Consider the following 21,508-nt stretch of genomic DNA (forward strand, 5'->3'; position numbering starts at 1 on the left):
ACAGAAATGATAACATTGAAAAAAGAAAAATAGCAAAAGGCAATGAAACCCAAAGCTGGGTTGTTAGAAAAATTCTCTGGTAACATTAGTCCAGAACTAGAGAGACAAGATACAAATTAACAACATTAGAAAAGAAAGGGGGGATGAATACGCAATTCCTACTTTTTATATTTATTAAAATTCTGGGATGCATGTGCAGAACATGCAGGTTTGTTACATAGGTAACCATGTGCCATGGTGGTTTGCTGCACCCATCAACCCATCATCTAGGTTTTAAGCCCTGCATGTATTAGGTATTTGTCCTAATGCTCTCCCTCCCCTTGTCCCCCACACCTCAATGTATGATGTTCTCCTCCCTGTGTCCATGTGATGAACACACAATTCTATGCATTTGTCAAAAAACACGTACTATACACCTTAGTACGTGTAAGTAAATAAATTTTACTGTAAGTAAATAAAAACAGAATCAACTAGGATGTGAGGTATACCTAGGAGGAATGCAAGTTGAGATGGACGACTCCGACTGCAGCTGGATGAATTGCACAGCCACGCTAAGGGTATGGAAAGTAAGGTCCTGTCTGAGGTGACCTTGGCAACCTCGCTCTGTTGCCCAGGTTGGAGTGCAGTGGCGTGATCCTAGGTTCAAGTGACTCTCCTGCCTTAGTCTCCTAAACAGCTGGGACTACAGGCGCTCATCACCATGCCCAGCTAAGTTTTGTATTTCTAGTAGAGTCGGCGTTTCACCATATTGGCCAGGCTGGTCTTGAATTCCTGACCTTGTGATCTACCCATGTTGGCCTCCCAAAGTGCTGGGATAACAGGTGTGAGCCACTGTGCCAGGCCTCAATACTCTTGATGTGGAACTGGGACAGAAAATGGATGTAGTTGGAAAACTGGTGAAATCTGCATGAGTTCAGTTAGTAATACTGAACCAAGGTTAATTTCTTAGTGTCGACAAACACACTGTGGTTATGTAAGAGGTGGACACAGGCGAGGGGAGGCAAAGAATGGACAGGCGACTCTCTATGCTAGTTTTGCAACTTTTCTGTGAGACTAAAATTATCCTTTATAAAACAGAATTTTAAAAAATATCTGCCAATGCTCTAGGGTCTTTTACTCTACTGATACCGGTATTCTCTCAGGTAAGCTTGCACAACAAATACCCCCATTAGCCTCATAGTCAAATCAAGACTTCTCACAAGTACCTTCTGCCTTCTTGTTGTTTAATAGGGCATTATCAATTCCTGAAATCAATTTCAACACTTCTATTGGTTAATTTGGACGCACAGAAAAATTCACCTAAATTCACTCTAACCTAGATACACATTTTAAATTCTTACTACCTGAAAGGGCTCCTATCTTGTGTCTATATATATGTGGTTTTTTTGCATTTCTTATTCTATTGTACACATGATGACTCAATGGCTCTATTTCAGGAGCAGCCATCCATAGCCTGGATCCTAAGTTAGCACCACTCTGTACAAGCCAATACTATTTGATCACAATTAAAACGAGGACTAATTAAGGAGCTGACTTTTTCTCACTGAATGATTTAAAAGATGAAAAATGTGGTTAATTACTTTTAAAGTGTTGAGCCCACAAATCATAAATGTCAGAGCTGAGGTTCAAACCCATGTTAGTCTATGTCTAGACATTCCACACTCAATCATATTTTAAAAATCTAACCGCAGAATAATCAGAAAGGTCAACAATGAATTACAGTCAATAAGCTGGCTTATAAATATGCATGAATTCAATGTTTGTAGGTATAGACATTTAAAGCATCATATAATTATTTGATTACAAATAACAGAATATATAAAATGCAGTCCCCAAAGAGAATGTAAATAATGGAACTTTTAAATTTCAAATACACTACATTGTATCAAAGTTTAAGAATCAGTTATAAGTATTTTAAATTTTTATTTATATATTTTTTTCAAGAAACATGCTGATTTCTTCTTTAGTATATGCACATGATATTAATAATTTAAAATTAACACCATATATTTTTAATGGGGAGTGTGAAACTGGCTCCACTTTAATCTGTTTTTGCCTTGATTATATCAAATTTCAGGTCAGGATTTGTAGTATGGGTAGGAAGACACACAGGGTGGCTTCTCTGGACCTTTCTCCCCTCCTGGACAAGTCACACACCCATAGCTTGCAGAGGATGTAGGAAGGGCTGAGATTCCTTTCCTGATTTCCTTCACTGAGATAAGCACAGAATGTTGTTTCTGTCTCTGAATACATAGTATCTGAAATCTCTGCTAGAGGAGACCACTGTCAACGTTTAAAAACCTACAAATGAATTTTGAATCATTACATATTTGTTAAGCAGGATTGATATTCTGGGGTAATAGAGAAAAGATAAAATGGGTAGCTTAAATGAACAGAAGTCAATGGTATCCTTTTAAATATACATGGCACCAAAACAAAGCCCAGACAACTCTTCTCTCTGTTTGGGTTCATACGAATAAAAGTCTTTTATGTAATTCCCTGTCCCCCTTAACATTGCTCCGGCCCCCCAAAGAAGACACTGCTGCTGAATCAGAAGTCATACTGATGCAGGACCCAGAAAGGAAAAGTGCCTTGCCTGGGATCAACAAGCTAGTGAAGAAAGAACAAGGACTTGTTCTGGACTCAGAAAACTTGTCATATTTGACTCCGTGACACTGCTCACTTTGCTACTGCATGTTACTTAATGTAATGACTACGATAGTATGCTGAGTAACTGTATATCAGGGACTGGCAAACTATGGTCACCAGCTAGCTGCATGTGGCTCTCCACCGGTTCTTGTGAATAAAGTTTAACTGGAACACAGCCAGGCGCATTTCTTTCCACATTGTCTATGGCTGCCTTTGTGCTGCAGTCACAAAGTTCAGTAGTCATGACAGAGAACACATGGCTTGCAAAGCCTAAAATATTTCTATCCAGCCCTTGACATAAAAAGTTTGCCAACATCTGTGCCACATTACCTTCCACGTTTAAACCTAACCACCACCCCATGGCAGAGTCGATATTACACCCATCTTCCACAAGCAAGCTAAGAAGCTTGTACTATATCTGATTAGAATGCATCAAAGCCAGGGTTCTAAAAGGTTTCTACAAACTTAGGAGCCCTGTCATTACGCCAATAGCAGACACTGGCTTTCTCCCTTTCTATTACAATTGTTACTTTCTTGGTGTGTAAAATACAGACTCAAACTTCAAGAGGGTAAGCACTGTGGCTTACCCCTTTGCAGCCATCACATATCTCCAAAACAGACCTAAGGAAACTATATTTACTTAGCAAATTCATAAATAAATGGTCCTAAAAGTTCCATTTAAATATGTCCTCCCAGACACATTCCCCTCTCGTTATAAACAAATGTTTCCAATACTCAATAAAATTTTACAGCAGCACAAGACTAATTCCTTCATTTTCTGTGAATTTCAATTCATGAGGGAAAAAGCTGGCATATAATGTAGCAACATTTTGGCCAAAGGCTTTGATAAAATTCTGAGCTGTTGTTATACCAAACAACTTCCCTCAAGATAGATTTTAAAAGCTACCGTCTGAAGATCAGTCAGGTGAACCGCAACCTGCCTGCCACTGCTGCCAGACAGTGACACCTGCTGGAAGAGCCAGAGTCGCGAAAGCGGCAGGAGGAGCTCCCTGAGAGAAGGGGCTCCCGAGGGCACCAATCCCCAGCCCACCCACACTCAGCAGCAGCCTTCTTTTGTTGCTGGAAGTTTGCCTGCTTCTGTTTTTCACATATGTTTAGAAATATTACTCTGAAAGCCCGATTAACAATGGTAACCTAGGGAAAATAATTTTAAAGCATGTGAATACAATAATATATATATTTTGAAGATGAAAACATCACTCAGAACATAATGGGCCAGAGTTTCATGTTTGTTAACTTTAGGAAGTAAACCAAAAGACTGTCATGTGTGTGTCGTTCAAAATAGTATTAGCACTGCTTTAAGTATCAATCCTAAGGCCTATTACGGTTTCATATGCTACACATGTAAGTGTTTCTTAAAAAGAGTAATAATGTGTTCTATAAAAATCCCGATGATAATATATTCTACAGGTTTCATCTGGAAAAAAAAAAGCTTTGCTAGTAATTTTTAAAAATTCACTTAAATTATTTTTAAGAGTAAATGTGATACAGGTTTTAAAACCTTGTGATGAAATATCATCTTTACTGTAAGTAATTAAAGTCCAACAAAAATGTTTCTCACTGCACTTCGTCATGTTAAACGGTTCTCCTAGCTGGCAGCTGAGGGTACACATTAACATTCCTTGCATTGAAGTCCAGCATTTGTTGACGAAAACATTCTTTGGATCAAAGGATGAAAAGCAAATTGCTGGCGGCATGATTTTTGACACAAAAGGTGAAAACTAAAATGTAGTCACTAATACCCCAAGAACACAAGAACAAAATTCCTGAGGCTATATCATGTTTTATGGCAAGAAAACAAGAAAATGTGCAGCGGGGCTGAGGGATTAGGCTTCCCATGGGCATTTCTTATCACTGCAGCTTAAGTTGCTAGTTTTAAACTAAATAGAAACTTCTTTTAAATGCCAAATGTCCACATTTTAATGGCTGGCTTATAAAAATTTATAATTCCTCTTGCTTAATTAAAAATAAATGTGTCCCAACACCCCCTAATTTATTCCATTGAGAATCAGAACAAGAATTCCATCCGCTAAAAGATAAGACAGGTAGCCCAGCCACACAGCCTGCTGTTGCTAAGGGTGGTAAAGAATTCAGAAGGGGTCTGTGGCCTTTCATCACATCCTTTTCACATCACCCTTTAATGAACACTCTTTATCAACCAGGGACCAGCCACAATATGATGGTGAATGATAATCTGAGTATGGCATGGTTGGCAGAGTAGAGAACAGGTCTAGGATCCCTAAAAGAGAAAAGATTGAAGATAATGCCTGGAAAACACAGATATTAATTAGAAATAAATCTGGAGAAAACCTTTAGTGAAAAACCAAACAATGCACACGTAAGAGAGTAACTCATCATAAACATGGCATAAGGCCTGTGTCTTTTCCAGAACGCTCTGAGCTGACCGAAGTATTACAAAGTGGTGATGATGTTTAAAAAAATAAATACTATACTGGGGTGCTTTGTAGTAACACTGCCTGACTGCCTGCAAGTGTTTAGTACATTTTGTTTAATGAATGAAAGCTCAGAGACATTTCCTGGTGATGATTATCTTTATGCTACAGAAAAGATCAATTAAATGACTAAGCCCCCAAAGATGTCCTATAAATCTAAAAACACAATCCTTGGGTTTCTAGGTGCTGTTCTGCAAACACTGGCAGGTGTTGAGACTTTTAAGATTTATAATCGAGTCTCCCAAATTTTGTCCTTTTTAAAAAAAGGCTTACCCAGATCATCAAGACTCATATGTCACTTTCAGAAAAGCAGGCCGAGTCTAATATTCCTTTTTCACATGTTGCAGGACTCCACTACTGATGTCACTCCCACCCTGTTGTTAGGAAATAGGAGGTAGCTAACAAAACAGAGAAGACAGTTTTCGTATTGACCAAGATTTGACGTTTCATCGTACTGGTTTCGGAAAAGGCATGTGGCTCCTGATGTGGGCCATTTTTCTTTCAGCACTGTATTATCTAATAGTCATCTATAATCTGTTAGCATGATGAAACAACAAACTTCAACTGTGTTTGGGAGAATCTAGGGAATAAAAGAGTTTCCAGGACTATTCTGGATTTTCAGTTCTCATACAGCTAGACCAGAGAGCCCTCGATAACTGTAGGTGTGAAGGCATAATGGCAGGTGTCTGAAAAGCCACTAAAATCACTGTTTGGAATAAAAGTAAGAGGCTGACTTTGATAACTGCTGTGGCACCTTACTGCTGACAAAACTAGAGCATTTTCCTGAATTTCGACTGTTGACATACAGCAAATGAAATCCCAGTGTGGTTTCTAGCAGTACATCTGTATAGCAGGATTAGTATTCGAATTATGTTAGATTAAGAAGACGAGAGATGACATCAAGACCCCATGATCCCACCAAAGGTTGTTCACCATTAAAAGGAAAAGAGCATGTTTATGTGTTAAAATATCCCACATCACACGATGCGATGTTCTCACTTATCTTCATTTACTGGGGTAAGACAATGGAGAATACACTGTCAGGCCAGACTCTCAAGAATGGCAGAGGCTCCTACAGAGTGGCTAACTTCTCAAAAGGAGCTGCTGCCAGGAGCCTGATCCCTAAGAGGGGCAGGTGTTCTCTATGATGGGGGAGGTAGAGATGCGTTGGGGTGTGAAGAGGGTGCAGGGGAGAACCAGGCATGTGAACTCACTCGACAGAGACCAGCCTCTGGGCCTCCCTAGCTTTGTTCTGCTGGGCTGTCCACTTCAAAACTTAAAACTGTAGTTCCAGAAACATTTATTCTCCTTCATCATGTTTTAAGTCAGCCATTTCTTCCACTCCTCCTATATGTCTAATATAGGAATCATCTGCATATGTCCTTGGAAAATAAAACTGTTAGCAGAATGAAGCACTTTCTAACACATCGTTTTCTTTGTAACATCTTTACAGAGTTGATTGGGGCAAGGTTTTAAAACATATACAGAAACGTTAAAGCAGGACAAGTCGAGGTCTTATCTTTCACAAGAGTCTATTCTGTGGCGAAAGTTCTATACCACAGCGGTCCAGGCCCAGAGCAGAAACTCATTCCAGGGGAAATAATGCTTCCTAGTTTAATACACAGACAGCAATATTTCCAAATCAGTCATTATACATTTACACACAGACATACAAAACAGGATACCACAAGGGAACATTATTTCAGACTTCCTGTCTAAACTGTTAAACTCCATCTGCTGGAGAATGAGAGAGGCTGAAGTCTTAAGGTACTTCTTTTGTAAACCACTCATCCATCCAGAAAAAAGGCTTCTGTCTGTGGAAATATTTAATATTGTTGTTGCTGACTGGGATCATCCACTTAATGAAACACGCTTCTTTTTGTCATTACTGTCTAAATTCCCACTACAAAATAAAACAGTAGCAACAGCAAAAAACGAACAAACAATAAACCTCAATAAGGAAAATTCAAGGGTCACAGATTAAAAGCCCTGTTATCTTTCATCTTGTCTCAAGAACATTTGAGAACATAGTCCAGAATAAAAGTCGGATATATGTGGTCCTAAAGAGACAATGGGTTTAAACAATTTTAGTTCAGACTTTTGGAATCAAAGAAACATTGTACGTGTCATTGACTATTTAGAAAAATAACAGTTTTCAAGTGTTAGAAACATAAAGAAATGGGTATAAACTGGCATGAGAGGGGTGCTGATTGTATCTAGACCCAGTGAGTAGAGTTTAAACCCGAAATGGCCATTCTCATGCTGAAACTCCCCTGCATAGCATCTATTACCTGTCCCCAGCCCGCTTCCCAGTCTTGGGCCCTGTGGAACTCTCTATTTTTATGTCCCATTCACACTCTTAGACCCTATTCCTCTTCCCCAACCTGTGTGTCTTTGCCCAAGCAACTCCCTGGTCTAGAATGCTTGCCCTTCCTTTCCCACCTCACCAACAGTCTTCCAAATGAAGCAGCGTGGGGATAAATAAATTCCTTCCCTTTCTTTTGGAATCAAACTTGGCCATCACTGGTCTTTCCCATCACAGCCTTGGGAAGTGAACCTTGCCAAATTTGGGCCCATGCTACATCATAGCCATTGGCCAGGAGCTCCTGGAGGGTAGTAACTGTGCACACATTGAATAGGTGCCGAAGTGATACATTTTAAAAAAATCAACCAAAAGGAACTATGAAGAAACAGAACAGCTCTTTATCAATCTGGAAAGATCATTACTGAGGATGAGAACATGGAATACTCAGAAAACTTGAATTATCTTCAGATAACTCAGGGGAGTTCTAGTCATCTGATACAACAACCAGTAAATAACAAATTAACAAACAAATGCCATCATCACTTTAACAATTCCTATACTGATTGACCGTGGCCACATAATATAAGCACTATTTACAAGTAAAGGTATCAAGTAGCATAGCTATCATTCGATTTTAGTGAAGGAATTTAATGGAAAACGACTATATCTAATTCTAAACTTAATAATATTGAATTATTTCCTATAAGATTATAAAGAATTTTTTTCTAGTCATTCAGTCAACAACTGTTTACTGCCTACTATTTGCCAGGCATAATCCCAAGGAGCTGGAGATACAGCAGGGAGCAAAACATCACCCTTGTCCTTATGTAACTTATTTTCTAATTGGAAGAAATAGATAATAAATACGCACACACGTGTCTGGTGGTGGTAAGTGCTATGAGGAAAAAGAAAACAGGAGAGAGGGCATAAGTGATTATGGCAGTAAGACAGTGAGATGCCTTTTGTTTTTATATATATTTACATTTATATGTATTTATATTCAGGAAGGCCCCGCTGATAAGGGACATCTGCTAGAGAGCTGAAGGTAGGGGGGCGTAAGTCTCACAGCATCTGGTCGAGGCCATTCTTAACAGAGTTTCCTGTTAAGAATGCCTGGGAGCGCAAAGTCCTTGAGACAGGCGCCTGCTGGGGGTGTTCAAGAGAGAGGCAGGGGACGGGTGTGGCTGCAGCTGAGCACGTGAGGGAGGAAGGATGGGGAGCCAAGCCTCAGGGAGATGGTAAGGAGGAAGACAGAGCTTCTGGTGGGTGGCCGAGCAATGCTCTGAATGAGCCAGGAAACCACTGGGGCTTTTAAGCAAAGGAATGACACAATTGTTATAAGACCACTTTGGCTGCTATGTTGAAGACAGTCTGTAAAGGAACAGGGTAGAACCACAGAGACCAATCAGGAGCTATTCCAGAACAATTTAGTAGAGAGGATGTGGCTGGGGTCAGGTGGTGGAGGTGATTAAAAGTGGATGGATTCTGAAGACATTTTGAAGTGAAGAGCCAAAAGGTTTTACTGGTAGATTAAAAGCAACATGTGAGAAAGATGGGCATCAAGGATGATCTCAAGATTTTTGGCCAAGCAGCTGGAAGGGATGACAGAAAACTACGGGGATGTGTGCTTCTTAAGAGGTAAGTGGTAAAGGAGGGGTCTGGGACACATCAGACCTGAGATACTAATTAGACACCCCAGCAGAGACTGGTGCGGGTTAAGTCAGAAGGATACCCACATCTGGAATGAACTGGGGCATCATTAGCACAGAGATGGTATCTGAAGTCAGGAGACCGGATGAGACTACCTACAAAAGTGAGCACAGACAGGAAGAGAAGAGATCAGAGACCACGGCCCTGGAGCCTACGTGAGAAGCTGGGGAGGCAAGGAAAAGCCAGCACAGAAGACTGAAAAAGAACAGCTGGTGCCACTCTGGGCTAGGGGAAGGCTAGAAACAGTGCACTCTCCAGACACAGCATCATGCTGCAGGCTCCTGGCCTGCCCCCTGCAAACAAGGACAAGCACAGAAATGCTAAGCAAAATCACATCTCCAGCTATCATTAGTTTAATGGAGTAAAAGTTTGTTTTAAAAAATAATGAGACCCAATCTCAGTATAGTAATCAATAAATCAGAAACACAACAAACAAATCCATCAACTTGGCCAAAAATTTAAATTCTAACAGTATTAGGTATCAAGAGGTGAGGAAATGGAAAGTCTCTACTGGAAAACAATGTAAAATTATAAAGCACCATTATCTAGGTATCTACATATAAAGTGGTACTGTTTACGCAAATTTAAAATACAAACATAAAATCACGCACTATTCACAGATATATACACATGTGTTAAATGAGCTGAAAGGAAAACCCCCAATGCAGTGAGAGTTGCTCTGAGAGGGAGAGGAGAATGGCAAGGAGAGGCGAAAGGGAAGCTGCCCCTCAGCTGCAATACCTCGCTGAGCTGGTTTTCAAAAATATATTGCATTTACGAAAAGAACTTGAAGCAAATATAAGAAAATATTTATAATCAACCCTGCTGTGAACACATGAGTACACACAATAAAATTCTTTGTACTTTTTTGTGCTTTAAAAAATCTCCAAATATGTTTTAAAAGCACAGAAAAGCACAATAAAACAGCTGATCATTTGTTTAAAACAACAATTGTTTACTGTATTTATACCTACAGTGCAAACCCATAATAAAGCAAAAGGAATGAATTCTGCTGGTGAAGCAACACAGAATGTTAGGTCTCTAGCACAGCATGACACAGCACTTGGCAAAACTCCACCTATATGTTCTACTTCAACATTATTTCATAAACACTGTAAAAAAATTTTGAGCCGATTACCCACAAATACAGTCGTTTTTAAAAAAGTAAACTGAAAGGAAAAAGGCAAAACTATATTGTTTATCAGAAGTTCTAATCTGAATAGGGAATTAGGACATCAACTTTGAGTAATAATCTAAGACCAACTTCAAATGCTTTTGGAATTAGAAAAAATACAACAATGAATAAATACATACGTAGGTCAATCAGTCAGTCAGCAAATGCAAACAATCCATGATCATTAACAGAAACTATAATTCTCCTATGCAAATTTAAGACGTAAGTACAACCTTCCCTTAACAATTTAGAGAACTCTATAGACACATTAGTTAATTTTTTTAAGATTCATCTTCTTGAAGAAGATACACATGAGTGTACTATAATCATACCATTACCCTGTCCTTTTCTACACGGTGGGTAATAAATATCCTTGCTGAAACTCTTACACATTTTTCCTAGCTTTTTACAACGGAATTGCTCTGTACCACTGAAGATGTGAGTCATATCTCTTGTATATTTAGAAGTAAATTCAGGCTGATTTATTTCATGTGTTATAGGGATTAAATGCATTTGAATTTTCACCTATATATTCAATGATGTCCTCATCACTTTCTCTCTGGAAATTTTCTCTAGACCAAACTAATACTGTCAAGAAAAATGTAGCAAGCAGGTAAATGTTTAATTTAGGGCATTTTAAAAAGCAGTAGGATACTTTTTCAAAGTATTTTTTCTTTTGTCGATAAATCCTTGGGTTAAAAACAAATTTTACAAAAAGATATTTCTATTCTCTGATGAGTTAGAACAGATGAACAGGTTTATTCTTCCTCAAAATTCGTGAGAGATAAATAATTAAATTTGTTAACACTGTTTAAAAAAACAGCTATTTAACTTTTTCGGAGTAATAAACACTTAGGAGAAGTAAACAAATGTTTTAGTCCACAATTATGGAGCAGGTGCGCAGCGCAAGGCACTGCGCTAAGTGCTGTGAGTGAGCACATGTTCCGTGCTCACTGGCTCTGCTCGTGCTGAATCATCGCTGTGGGAGCTCAGGTGAGTGCGTCAGTAATCACAGAACAAGGGAGAGGGGGATTAAATGCTTTCAGGGAGGAAATTCTAAAATACTAGAGGAGTCCAGAGAAAAAAAATTGTTTCCTGCAAGAGGTGTGGAAAAGGAAAATCAGAGAAGGCTTCATGACAGCAGTGGACCTGGCTAGGTTTGAAGGAAGGCAAGATTTTGACCAGGGCACTGGGAGCCACGTTTGTGTGGGGAGTGAGGGCTGGGGTTTAAGGGAGGGGTGTAAAGGTGAAGAGCAATCAATGACAAGTCAGCAGGAAATTCAAGCATATGGGTAGGTGAAAGAGAGAAATGAGAAGGGTAGAGAAGTAGGTAAGCAGCAGATTACAAAAGATTTTGATCAAGGTCAAGTGTTCACATTTTATTTTCTAGACAAATGGGAACTGATGGGAAACTGAGCAGAGGGGAGGTATGATTAGACACATGCTTCAGAAAGATTAACATTGTTGGGGATAGATGGATAGGAAGGAGGACAATCTAGACATGGGAACACTAATTAGGAGCCTACTGCATAGTATAAATAAGAGGTAATGAAAACAGGAATTAGGCAGTATCAGTGGGAATGGAAAGGGTATGAATGCAAAAAAAACTGTACATTATAAATAGCATTTATGAAAAAATATGGTATAAAGCCTTACCCGATTCTTCTGTATCCTGTTCATCTATTAAACCTACTGAGATGCCTAAATCCACACATTTCTTGCTATGCGCCTTGGACTTCATGTGTTTTGTCAGATTTCCTTAAGGGAAAAGAACGTTTATTAAGCTTATGTAGTATCATTTTGCTATTGCATTTGTAAACACTGGCAAATTTCATTCCTATTCAAGCAAAAGTACAGATTGTGGTCGTACAATTCCAATCACTAAAATTCGGACAAAAGAAAATGTGGTATCTCTATGCTATAATACCTTGTTATTTATTATTTATAATTTCTTTTTAAAATTACCTCCTTTACTTCGATAACATCTCCTTTAATTTATGTTTTCTATTCTCTAGTCCTTATTTATTTCTTGGGACACTTTTTATACATAAAGTCCCGCTCAGACTACACTGTGCTCTGTAGTTCTAGGAGTGTGAATTCTCCACTTGTTACGTCTGCTGACTCTTCGTCACAGTACTTTGTTTCTTTGCATGCTTTTTACGTTTAATTGTTAAGTTTATCCTCAGAAAGATTGCTTTCCATGGAGTCCTAAGTACCCTGGGTTGCAGAAACATCTTTATACAGCAGTTTTCCAATTGCTTCTGCCTGGGACTTTTAACAGTTTCACTGGTTTCAGAAAACTGATTCTGGACGAGTTTTTTGTTTGTTTGTTTGTTTTTGCATGGTATAGATAGAGGGTTTTGCTTTTAAGCAGATAGGGTTTTTCCCACATGGCCCAAAGTCACTGGACAGGAGGTCCAGGCTTATTTCAGGAGCCTCAGAGGCTATCTCAGGACAGGTACACCTGTAGGCATATATCTGGTGTTGATTTCCTTTAAGGCCTTTTAATTTTTTTTTTGTTTGTTTGTTAATATCTGCTCACATTGGTAGCTTTGAGTTTCTTATTTCTGGTACCTTGGAATTCACATTTTAAAGTTTCAAGCTTGACTATCTATGAAAAACTATTTTGGGTCATTGTAATTTCATAAACATTTCATAAACAATTTCATTGTTATTTCTGGAATAAGAAAAAGCATTTCCTGTATTAATTTCACTTCACATATAAAGTATAAGTCTCAAAATAGTACCAGTAAAAGTGTTTCCTCTGGCAGCTGTTGTACCGACCTCTTGAGGTATGACCATGCCACCTGAGATCCACCAGGCACACCTGCCTCAAGTGAACATTGAATCCAGCTCAGATTCTTCTGAAGATAACAAGCATCTACACTGGATAAAGTCACACACAAAAACACTGCCAAGAGGGGCAAGTCATCTTTTTTTGAGAAACAAAAACAACTCTAAATATTGAATTTGGTAGGCAGGGGCAAACTAGTATTTGAGAATAAGCCTTTAGAAGAGCTCAAAATGTCTGAATCATTGGTCCAAATGTCAGGCTTGCAGTGGCTGAAGCACATGGAAAATAACTATATTTATTCAATTTCTTGATGAATGGACTAAGGCTGTGCAACTGGTCATCCCTGTACAAGATGATTCTTGCACTACATAGCACATTCCTGTCTGAGCAGGACCCCAGAGCTTAGTACTTCAGGAGGTCAGCCTTAAGAGGCTGCCTAGACCAGATCATGGCTAAGATCCATCAAACCCTGACTTCCGTGATTCCAGAGATAACACCTGGATTAACACTTGGCTATCTCTGATATTTACCCTAAATATACTGAAAAAAATATGAAGCAAATATGGCAAAATCTTTGCTATTATTAAAAGATTATGAGCACAATGGTGTTCATTATACAGATCTTTACTTTTATGCGAGAGCTTCACATTAAGAAGTTATAAAAATGATTTAGGTATTTTACTATGGTTGACATTTCCACTTGTAAGTCAAAATGCTTTCCGTATATTAATACTAACAATATTGCAAACCAAATTATAAGGTACACTAATAGTTCTCTCTCTTTTTTTTTTGGAGACAAGAGTCTTGCTCTGTGTCCCCCCAGGCTGGAGTGCAGTGGTACGATCTTGGCTCACTACAACCTCCACCTCCCCGGTTCAAACAATTCTCCTGCCTCAGCCTCCTGAGTAGCTGGGATTACAGGCGCCTGCCACTGTGTCCAGCTGATTTTTGTATTTTAGTAGAGACAGGGTTTCACCACGTTGCCCAGGCTGGTCTCAAACTCCTGAGCTCAGGCAGTCCACTCACCTTGGCCTCTTAAAGTGCTAGGATTACAGATGTGAGCCACCACGCCCAGCCCTCTTTTGAAATGTTTTTGCTTCTTAAATAGAGATTATTGCAGGTTATTTACTTTTTAAGAAGCTAATATATAATTGTAACTAGACAAATTTGGATATACAAGCTTTTAGTAAGCATATTTTCTCATAACTTCAGCTATTACTTATTATTAATCAACTTCCTAAATAATGTAAAATAAACAAAAATCTGCATTTCAATATATAAAATATTTAAAGTATGCCTATACTGAAATGCAGATATCTCCTATCAATTTTGTAAACCTTGTGTATTAATTTAATAAATAAATTTTCTGATTTAATAAACATTTCTCTAAATCCTCTGGAAAGCATGAGAGGTTTTGTTTCTGGATTCTTATAGCTACATACAGTCTAGCTTTCTGCGATATAAATGAGACTCAATTTTGCAGATACAAGTTGTCTACATATTTTCTGCTGACTGACCTTTAAAGCAGAACCATGAAAACAAATCAATTAAAATTGTTTTGAAAATGTACTCAGAAAATGAACTCAGAGGGCAAATAATGAATTATGGATTTGTAAGCATTATCATCAGAAGTATCAATTTTTAGCTGTACAGATTATTCTTCTGATAGTGTTTTGCTGTTTTTGCATACCGTATTTATACAGCATGCCACCACACCACATCACTATTTCCTTCTGCTAGTAACCAGACACTAAGTGGATTCCTGCTGGCTAGGATATCAAGTAAAGCAGAGAAGGTGAAAATTTACAGCCTAACTGAACTAAAGGTCTACTATTATTTAACTACCTTTAAAATCTGCTGTGGAATCTGTTTTACGAAGATTTATAACAGGTAGACTTCAAAAAGGAAACTGACCATAAAAAATGAGAAGTGTTATGCCAAGAATAGGGAAATACTGAATTTCTAGTATTTTCTTCACCAGTCTCCTTAGCAAGGATAGCCTCCTTCAAATAAATATTTATCATATAATTCCACATGACGTCTTACAAAACAAAATATTTAATGCAAATTCAGATACATAGCATATCAGAGATATGTCAGACATGAAAAGTGCTAACAGGCAATACTCACTCTGCAGGGGTCGTTATGGACTGTCCACCATTTAGTTAACATTATCTCAAATCACTGAGTTATTTCACTAAGATTAATACCTTATGGCTCGTTATATTTTTCCTTGCCAAGAAATCACTGTGGTTTCATTTGGTTTACCATGCATCTAGGTTGTCCTTCTTTCCTTTCTTGCTCATATTACATAAATCTAATTTTTAAAATACTGATTCCTTTTAGTCTATTGAAAAAATACCCATTTCCTATTATATCTTGATCTTCTTGATTTGATAACATCATTTTGTACATGATAATCTTTTATTAGTAATATTAGCTTTTTAAATATGCTTCTTGTCTCATAAAGGAAGTTAATAGATGTTTCCTAATCATCAGAGCAAAACCAGTGAAAAAGCAATAAATTCAGTTAAAAGGCCAAAGTACTTTACCCTATCAGAGTCCTCCCTCAGGACCAGGAAGGAAAATCATCCTTAAGCTCGCCCTCCAACTACCGAGGAAGGTTCTAGATCACAGTCAAAGAACTGTATCATGAGTATCCCTCCCACCTCTCTCATTTCTTGAAGCTTTTTTGAAATATTCAAAAATATTTCATTTTTGAAGAATATTTTGTTTTTCCCCCTGAAGAATATTTTGTTTTTCCATCATTCTTGTTTCAGACATGAATGGTACTTAAAGAGAACTAATTTGAAGCATGTAGTTGTTATAAGTTATAACTCTCTTTAAATGCCCATAAATACTAGCCAAAAAATATAATAAATTTTCCTAAGGAGTTCATCAATCTTTAAAACAAAAACTGCAAAGACAACCAACATAATAAGAAAAAAGTAAATGTTAAGTCAAAGGATAAAAATTGCTTCTATTTTTAAAAATCAATTAACATTTTTTGGGACAAATATTGTTCTCTCATACATATTTTCACAATTATCTTGCTTTGTTAAAGAGAGATTCTTGGTTTTTAGAGAATGGCATATGAAATTAAAATCTCAAGTAACAAACTGTTCACAAATAAGAAGCCTAATGGAGAAAGCAGACATTTAAAGTAGTGTCTCTATTACATGTATCAAGAAACTCACTCAAGGTAAAATTAACTATGAGTAAGGATTATAAATAAAAGCATATTTAAAAAACCAGAAAGGGTCCTAAATATAGTTTTAATGATTAGTTCTCAGATTTCTTCATAAACATTAATAGGAACTTTAGAAAATTTTTGAAGGTAAAATTTAACAGTATTTGTGTAAAAAAAAGTATCACGAAAAAAATGGCTGGCTACATATGCCTAAAATTAGATAAAACAAAAGTGTAATTATTATAAGTTTACTGCAGTTATTTTAAATCTTTCTCCAATCTGTTAGCACCAGCGAATTTACTTGTGATCACGAAAATTCCTTTTTCTTCTTCAGCCCCAAATTAAATATTTTTGAAAATGTGTATTAATCATCACGTTGTATAACTGCAATGTAAGGAGTGAAATTTTTTAAAAAGGGCAGTTGCTCTTTTAAAAATATTATATTTATCATATATTTATTCTAAAACCGTGCAATTAAAAACTTTTTCCCAGTGAGTCTAAAACAATATAAAGAAATAAGACTACAACATTGACAAGGTGTAATTTACACTAGTCTATTTAAGCAACTATTTCGTTGGTCAAAGAAAATGCATAGCTGGGTTTTAGCTCTATCACCTGAATGCATATAAAAGGACCTTGAAGCAATATGCATCTCATACCTTTAGTCTTAAAGGAGAAGTTACAGTAAGTGCAGTGGTAGGGGCGGACATCTGTATGGGTTCGTATGTGTTTCTTTAACATGCTAGGTTTCTTACAACGTATTCCACATTCTTCACAAATGTATTTTCCTCTTCCCCTGCCTCGGACATACACATACTCTTCATTTGACTTATATCTAATTTAAAGAAAAAATGAATAGGGAGATTGTCTTTGAGAAAATATGGATGATTTTCAACCCAAAAATAAAACAAGGCACAACTTTCATACTCAACCAATAACAATTTTATGCATGTGTAAGTAACAGAATATTCCATCTTTTTACATCAACATTTAATATAGCTAATTTTCATCAAAAAGACTTATGCAATATTATATTTTGTTTTAGAGACAGAGACTTGCTCCGTTGCCCAGGCTGGGGCACAGTGGTGTGATCGTAGCTCACTTAAGCCTCAAACTCCCAGGCTCATATGATCCTCCTGCCTCAGCCTCTTGAATAGCTGGGACTACAGGAGCGCACCACTGCACTCCACTACTGTGTGTAATTTTAAAATACTTCCCTGTTTCTACATCATTGGTTAAAATTTTTTCTTCATTGGTAAATTCAGTCACAATAATTTTAAGTACTGAAATATTTTGGAGCTTCACTATAATTGGCTTTTACAATGTTTTTGTTCATAACAAAATACACAAAGATATCAAATAGGCAATGAATTCATCTGAGAGCAGATTCTCTAGGTCATTCCTTATTGTAAATCAACGTGAAACCCAAGATTCACTCTAATAATTTAGTTTTTAGCTGCTTTCAAGGTCATACAGTATTTCCCAAACAGTCATCATTTCTCCATCAAAATAAATTTAACATAACGCTAACATATTTTGCTATGGAGATTCTGTTAATAAGCTGAGAAACCTTGCAACGTTGATATTAAATTGGCACTGAGCCTTTATTCACATGAAATCAAATGTACATTTAAAAAGTAAGTTTAAATGTACATTTAAGAAGTAAAATTTGTACTTGCCCTCCATCAAATATTTTAATTCTTCTTGGTTCACTTTTGATTAAGGAATTTTCTTTATCTTGCTCACTGTTAATTTCAGAGGCATCTTTATTGCTGAATTCAACTACTGTGGATTTTTGATTACCTAATGCTCTCTGAAAGGAAAAAAAGAGAGAAACTAATTTAATAAAACTGAAAACACAAACATGCTAATCTTTCACTGGAAATTAAAACATGGCAGAGTACAGAGCATATGGTCAATGAAATGCATTTCAAAGTAGTAATAGATTCAAAGGGCATTTGCTTTATCTCTTCCTTTATGAATCTGCCTCAATCACAGCAAACTGATAAATCTTCTGTTACTTAAAAATCCCACCACATCTCACTAACACCCCCAAATAAAGGCTTTACAACTCCTAGATACACGGTATTTCATAAGTTTAACAGGAACTTTAAGTAAATTAAATACTTTTTCTTCCATTTAACCAACCACTCATAACACTACCATTTAAATACGCTTCTTAAAGAGTTTACTTTTGGAGAAGAAAAAGAGCTAGTTACCCCTTTTGGTAAAATAATGCCTCATACTCCTTAGAAACATCACTGTATCTCCTTCAGCTTCAGTGCATTATAAGGTAAAGCAGAAGTCCCATTTCCCAATATTTTACTTTTTCTTCCTCCATTATTTTAAATCACAAATCTTTTTTGAGATGGGGTCTCACTATTGTCCAGGCTGGAGTGCAGTAGCACAATCATAGCTCACTGCAGCCTCAAACTCTTGGGCTCAAGAGGTCCTCCCACCTCAGCCTCCTGAGTAGCTAGGACCACAGGCGTGAGCCACCACACCTGGCTACTTTTAATTTTTTTTTATAGAAATGGGAGTCTCGCTATGTTGCAAAGGCTAGTCTTTAACTCCTGACCTCAAGTGATCCTCCCACCTCAGCCACCCAAAGTGCTGGGATTACAGGCATGAGCCATCATGCCCAGCTAAAACAGTAATTTTTTAAAACTTGTCAAAAGTTTCCTGAATACTGGTAACTGTGAAACCTAGGTCTGGCCAAAAAGTTAGGTTTTGGCCTGATAACAATTCAGTCTCTGGAAAAAGGTAATGAAAATCAAAATAAAAATGACAAACAATGTGTGATTTTCCTATGGAAACAATATAATAATACCACCTTGTGACTTTATGCAAGATCTTATGCTACCAGACCTTTAACAGTATCTCACTTATCATGCCATTCCATTCTCTCGGGTCCCTGTGAGGCAGGCAGCACAGGTGGACTATACATCCCAGTGAGGAAGGAGACGCTCGGGGTAAAGTTCCTCGTCCCAGGTCAAGTGTGGAGCAAAGGCTCATATTCTCATGCTCTGGCTGAATCCAACGCAGTGCACAACTTTTCCTATCAAGGATTTCTTTTATACAAACCTCTTAAGAAATTACACCGTCAAGTAGACAGCTGTGGTGCTGAGATGACTTAATAATACTAAGTGATAAGAGAGCCTTGTTCATTACGGAGAGGGGTCTGTGTGGCCTTAAGAGTAGTAACTTGGGAGGCCCATCCTTACACAGACAGGAGTAAAGAAAAGCTGCTGGCCCGCCTTCCTCAAAAAGGCAGTGGGAAGAGCTACTGATGCAACCTCTCCTCTTTTCCTGACAATCAGATCGACTTCCACATAATTTGGAATATATGCACATACTTTCCCTTGACTGTATCCGTTTAACGGTAAATCCTGTTTCTTATTTTCTTTCCAATATCACATTCCCCTTTATCTTTTGCTCACTTTCATACTATTAAATCTGGCTTCTAATTGCCAAACTTATCAATGAGCTAAATGCCAAAATCTTAGTCCTTACATGCTTGAGCACTCTATGTATTATATGCTGAAGATGCCGTGCTTTGCCTAGAAATCCTTTTACTTTACAGCATCTATCTGGTCTTTCCCATTGTGAATCATAAATGCATTAACATTTGGGTTGTGGAAAACAGCCGGGTGATCCATCCTCCACAGCCACTTCCTCACAGACTCAACTCTCCAGGGATCTGCACAGTCCAGGCATGCCCATTTGCCTCCATCTTTATTTGACCTCTCTAACAACTCTCCTTGAATATCTTCCTCCATGTTTTGTGTGATGCCACTTTTTGCTCGCACTTCTCCTTCCTCTGTGAACAATCTCTTTCGGTTTCCACACAGAAGTGTGGACTTTCTTCATCCATTCAACCTTTTCAATAGCAGTGATCCCTAGGATCCAGTCTGGGCCCTGTCTTCTTTATATCCCGAGCAATCTCATTATTCACATGCATGCCCTAAAGAATCTCTACACTTCCACCGGGAGCTGTCTCCTAAGCTCCAAATCTAGATAACATTTCCAGACATTTCTTCCAAGGCATTTGGTACTCCAGGAGAGCCACTTCTCACAAGCACTTAGGAACACACATGGAGTTTTGTTTAAATTCTAATGATTAGGTCTTATCTTCCAAGATTTAGTAGATTTAGAGCCTGAGAACTTAATAAACTCCACAGGTGGTTTGGACACACCTTCCTTCACTGAGAAAAGTATCACTGGTTCTCCACCATACATATGCTTTGGTTTTTACCTATGTTTCTAACTTACAACACTTTCTAACCAATTAGAGTTCTTTAAATGAAATGTTTGTTCTCACTTCCATGTAATTTAGTGTATTATAATTTTTTTTTTTTTCTTGCCGGGTGCAATGGCTCACACCTGTAATTCCAGCACTTTGGGAGACTGAGGTGGGTGAATCACCTGAGGTCAGGAGTTCGAGACCAGTCTGGCCAACATGGCGAAACACTGTCTCTACCAAAAACACAAAAAAATTAGCCAGGAGTGGTGGTGGGCACCAGTAATCCCAGCTACTTGGAAAGGCTGAAACAGGAGGACTGCTTGAACTGGAGAGGTAGAAGTTGCAGTGAGCTGAGATTGTGCCATTGTACTCCAGCCTGGGCGACAGAGTGAGACTCTGTCTCACAAAAAAAAAAAAAAAAAAAAAACTCTTCTTTGCCTGAAAAATTCCTATTTTTTTAAAAAATTTGAACACTCAGCTAAAGCATCACCACCTTTGGAGTGCCTTTGCTGAATTCATATCTCTTCCACCTACTAGCAATGTTAGAAACTTCCTTCTTTAGAATCATTCATACTTCTATGGTAATACTGACATTGCAAAATTTTCTTATTGACAGATCTGTAAATGTTTATAAACCTGTGTTGCATGCTTATGAATCTGTAGAGGCCAGATACTTCATCTATAATTCTGAATATCCACAGTCCACGTGATATCCTTATCTACTATTCTAATCCGGTAAATGATTTCTTCACATTTCATAAAGCTGACAATTCTAATGAGACTGATTCCATAAATTGCCCCAAATTATAGTTTGATGACCTTAAATTACTTTATAAATCTTGACCAAATCAACTTATCAAGTATACAAATTAATTATTTTGTGAAACTTCTCTCTAGTGCTAATGGTTCTCACAGCTACATTGGAAGAAAGTTGGAAAGGGCATGGCAGGGGAGTGGAGTTAGTATGGA

The 21,508-nt window shown here is 37.7% G+C and overlaps 1 protein-coding gene across 7 annotated transcripts in view; it reads right to left on the bottom strand.

Moving 5' to 3' along the window:
• Nucleotides 1–21,508, bottom strand: part of HIVEP1 (HIVEP zinc finger 1) — a 148,045-nt gene that overhangs the window by 10,797 nt on the left and 115,740 nt on the right. For all 7 annotated transcript variants that reach the window (XM_032247705.1, XM_032247706.1, XM_032247707.1 and 4 more), the window contains 3 exons: nucleotides 17,976–18,109; nucleotides 16,956–17,131; nucleotides 11,969–12,070 (listed from right to left, as the gene is read on the bottom strand). In XM_032247705.1, the coding sequence (XP_032103596.1) occupies nucleotides 11,969–12,070; nucleotides 16,956–17,131; nucleotides 17,976–18,109 (412 nt within the window). The remainder of the gene's footprint in view (nucleotides 1–11,968; nucleotides 12,071–16,955; nucleotides 17,132–17,975; nucleotides 18,110–21,508) is intronic.

Source organism: Sapajus apella, unplaced genomic scaffold, assembly GCF_009761245.1.
Source record: "Sapajus apella isolate SASKATOON/1434 unplaced genomic scaffold, GSC_monkey_1.0 scaffold63, whole genome shotgun sequence".
Lineage (NCBI taxonomy): Eukaryota > Metazoa > Chordata > Mammalia > Primates > Cebidae > Sapajus > Sapajus apella.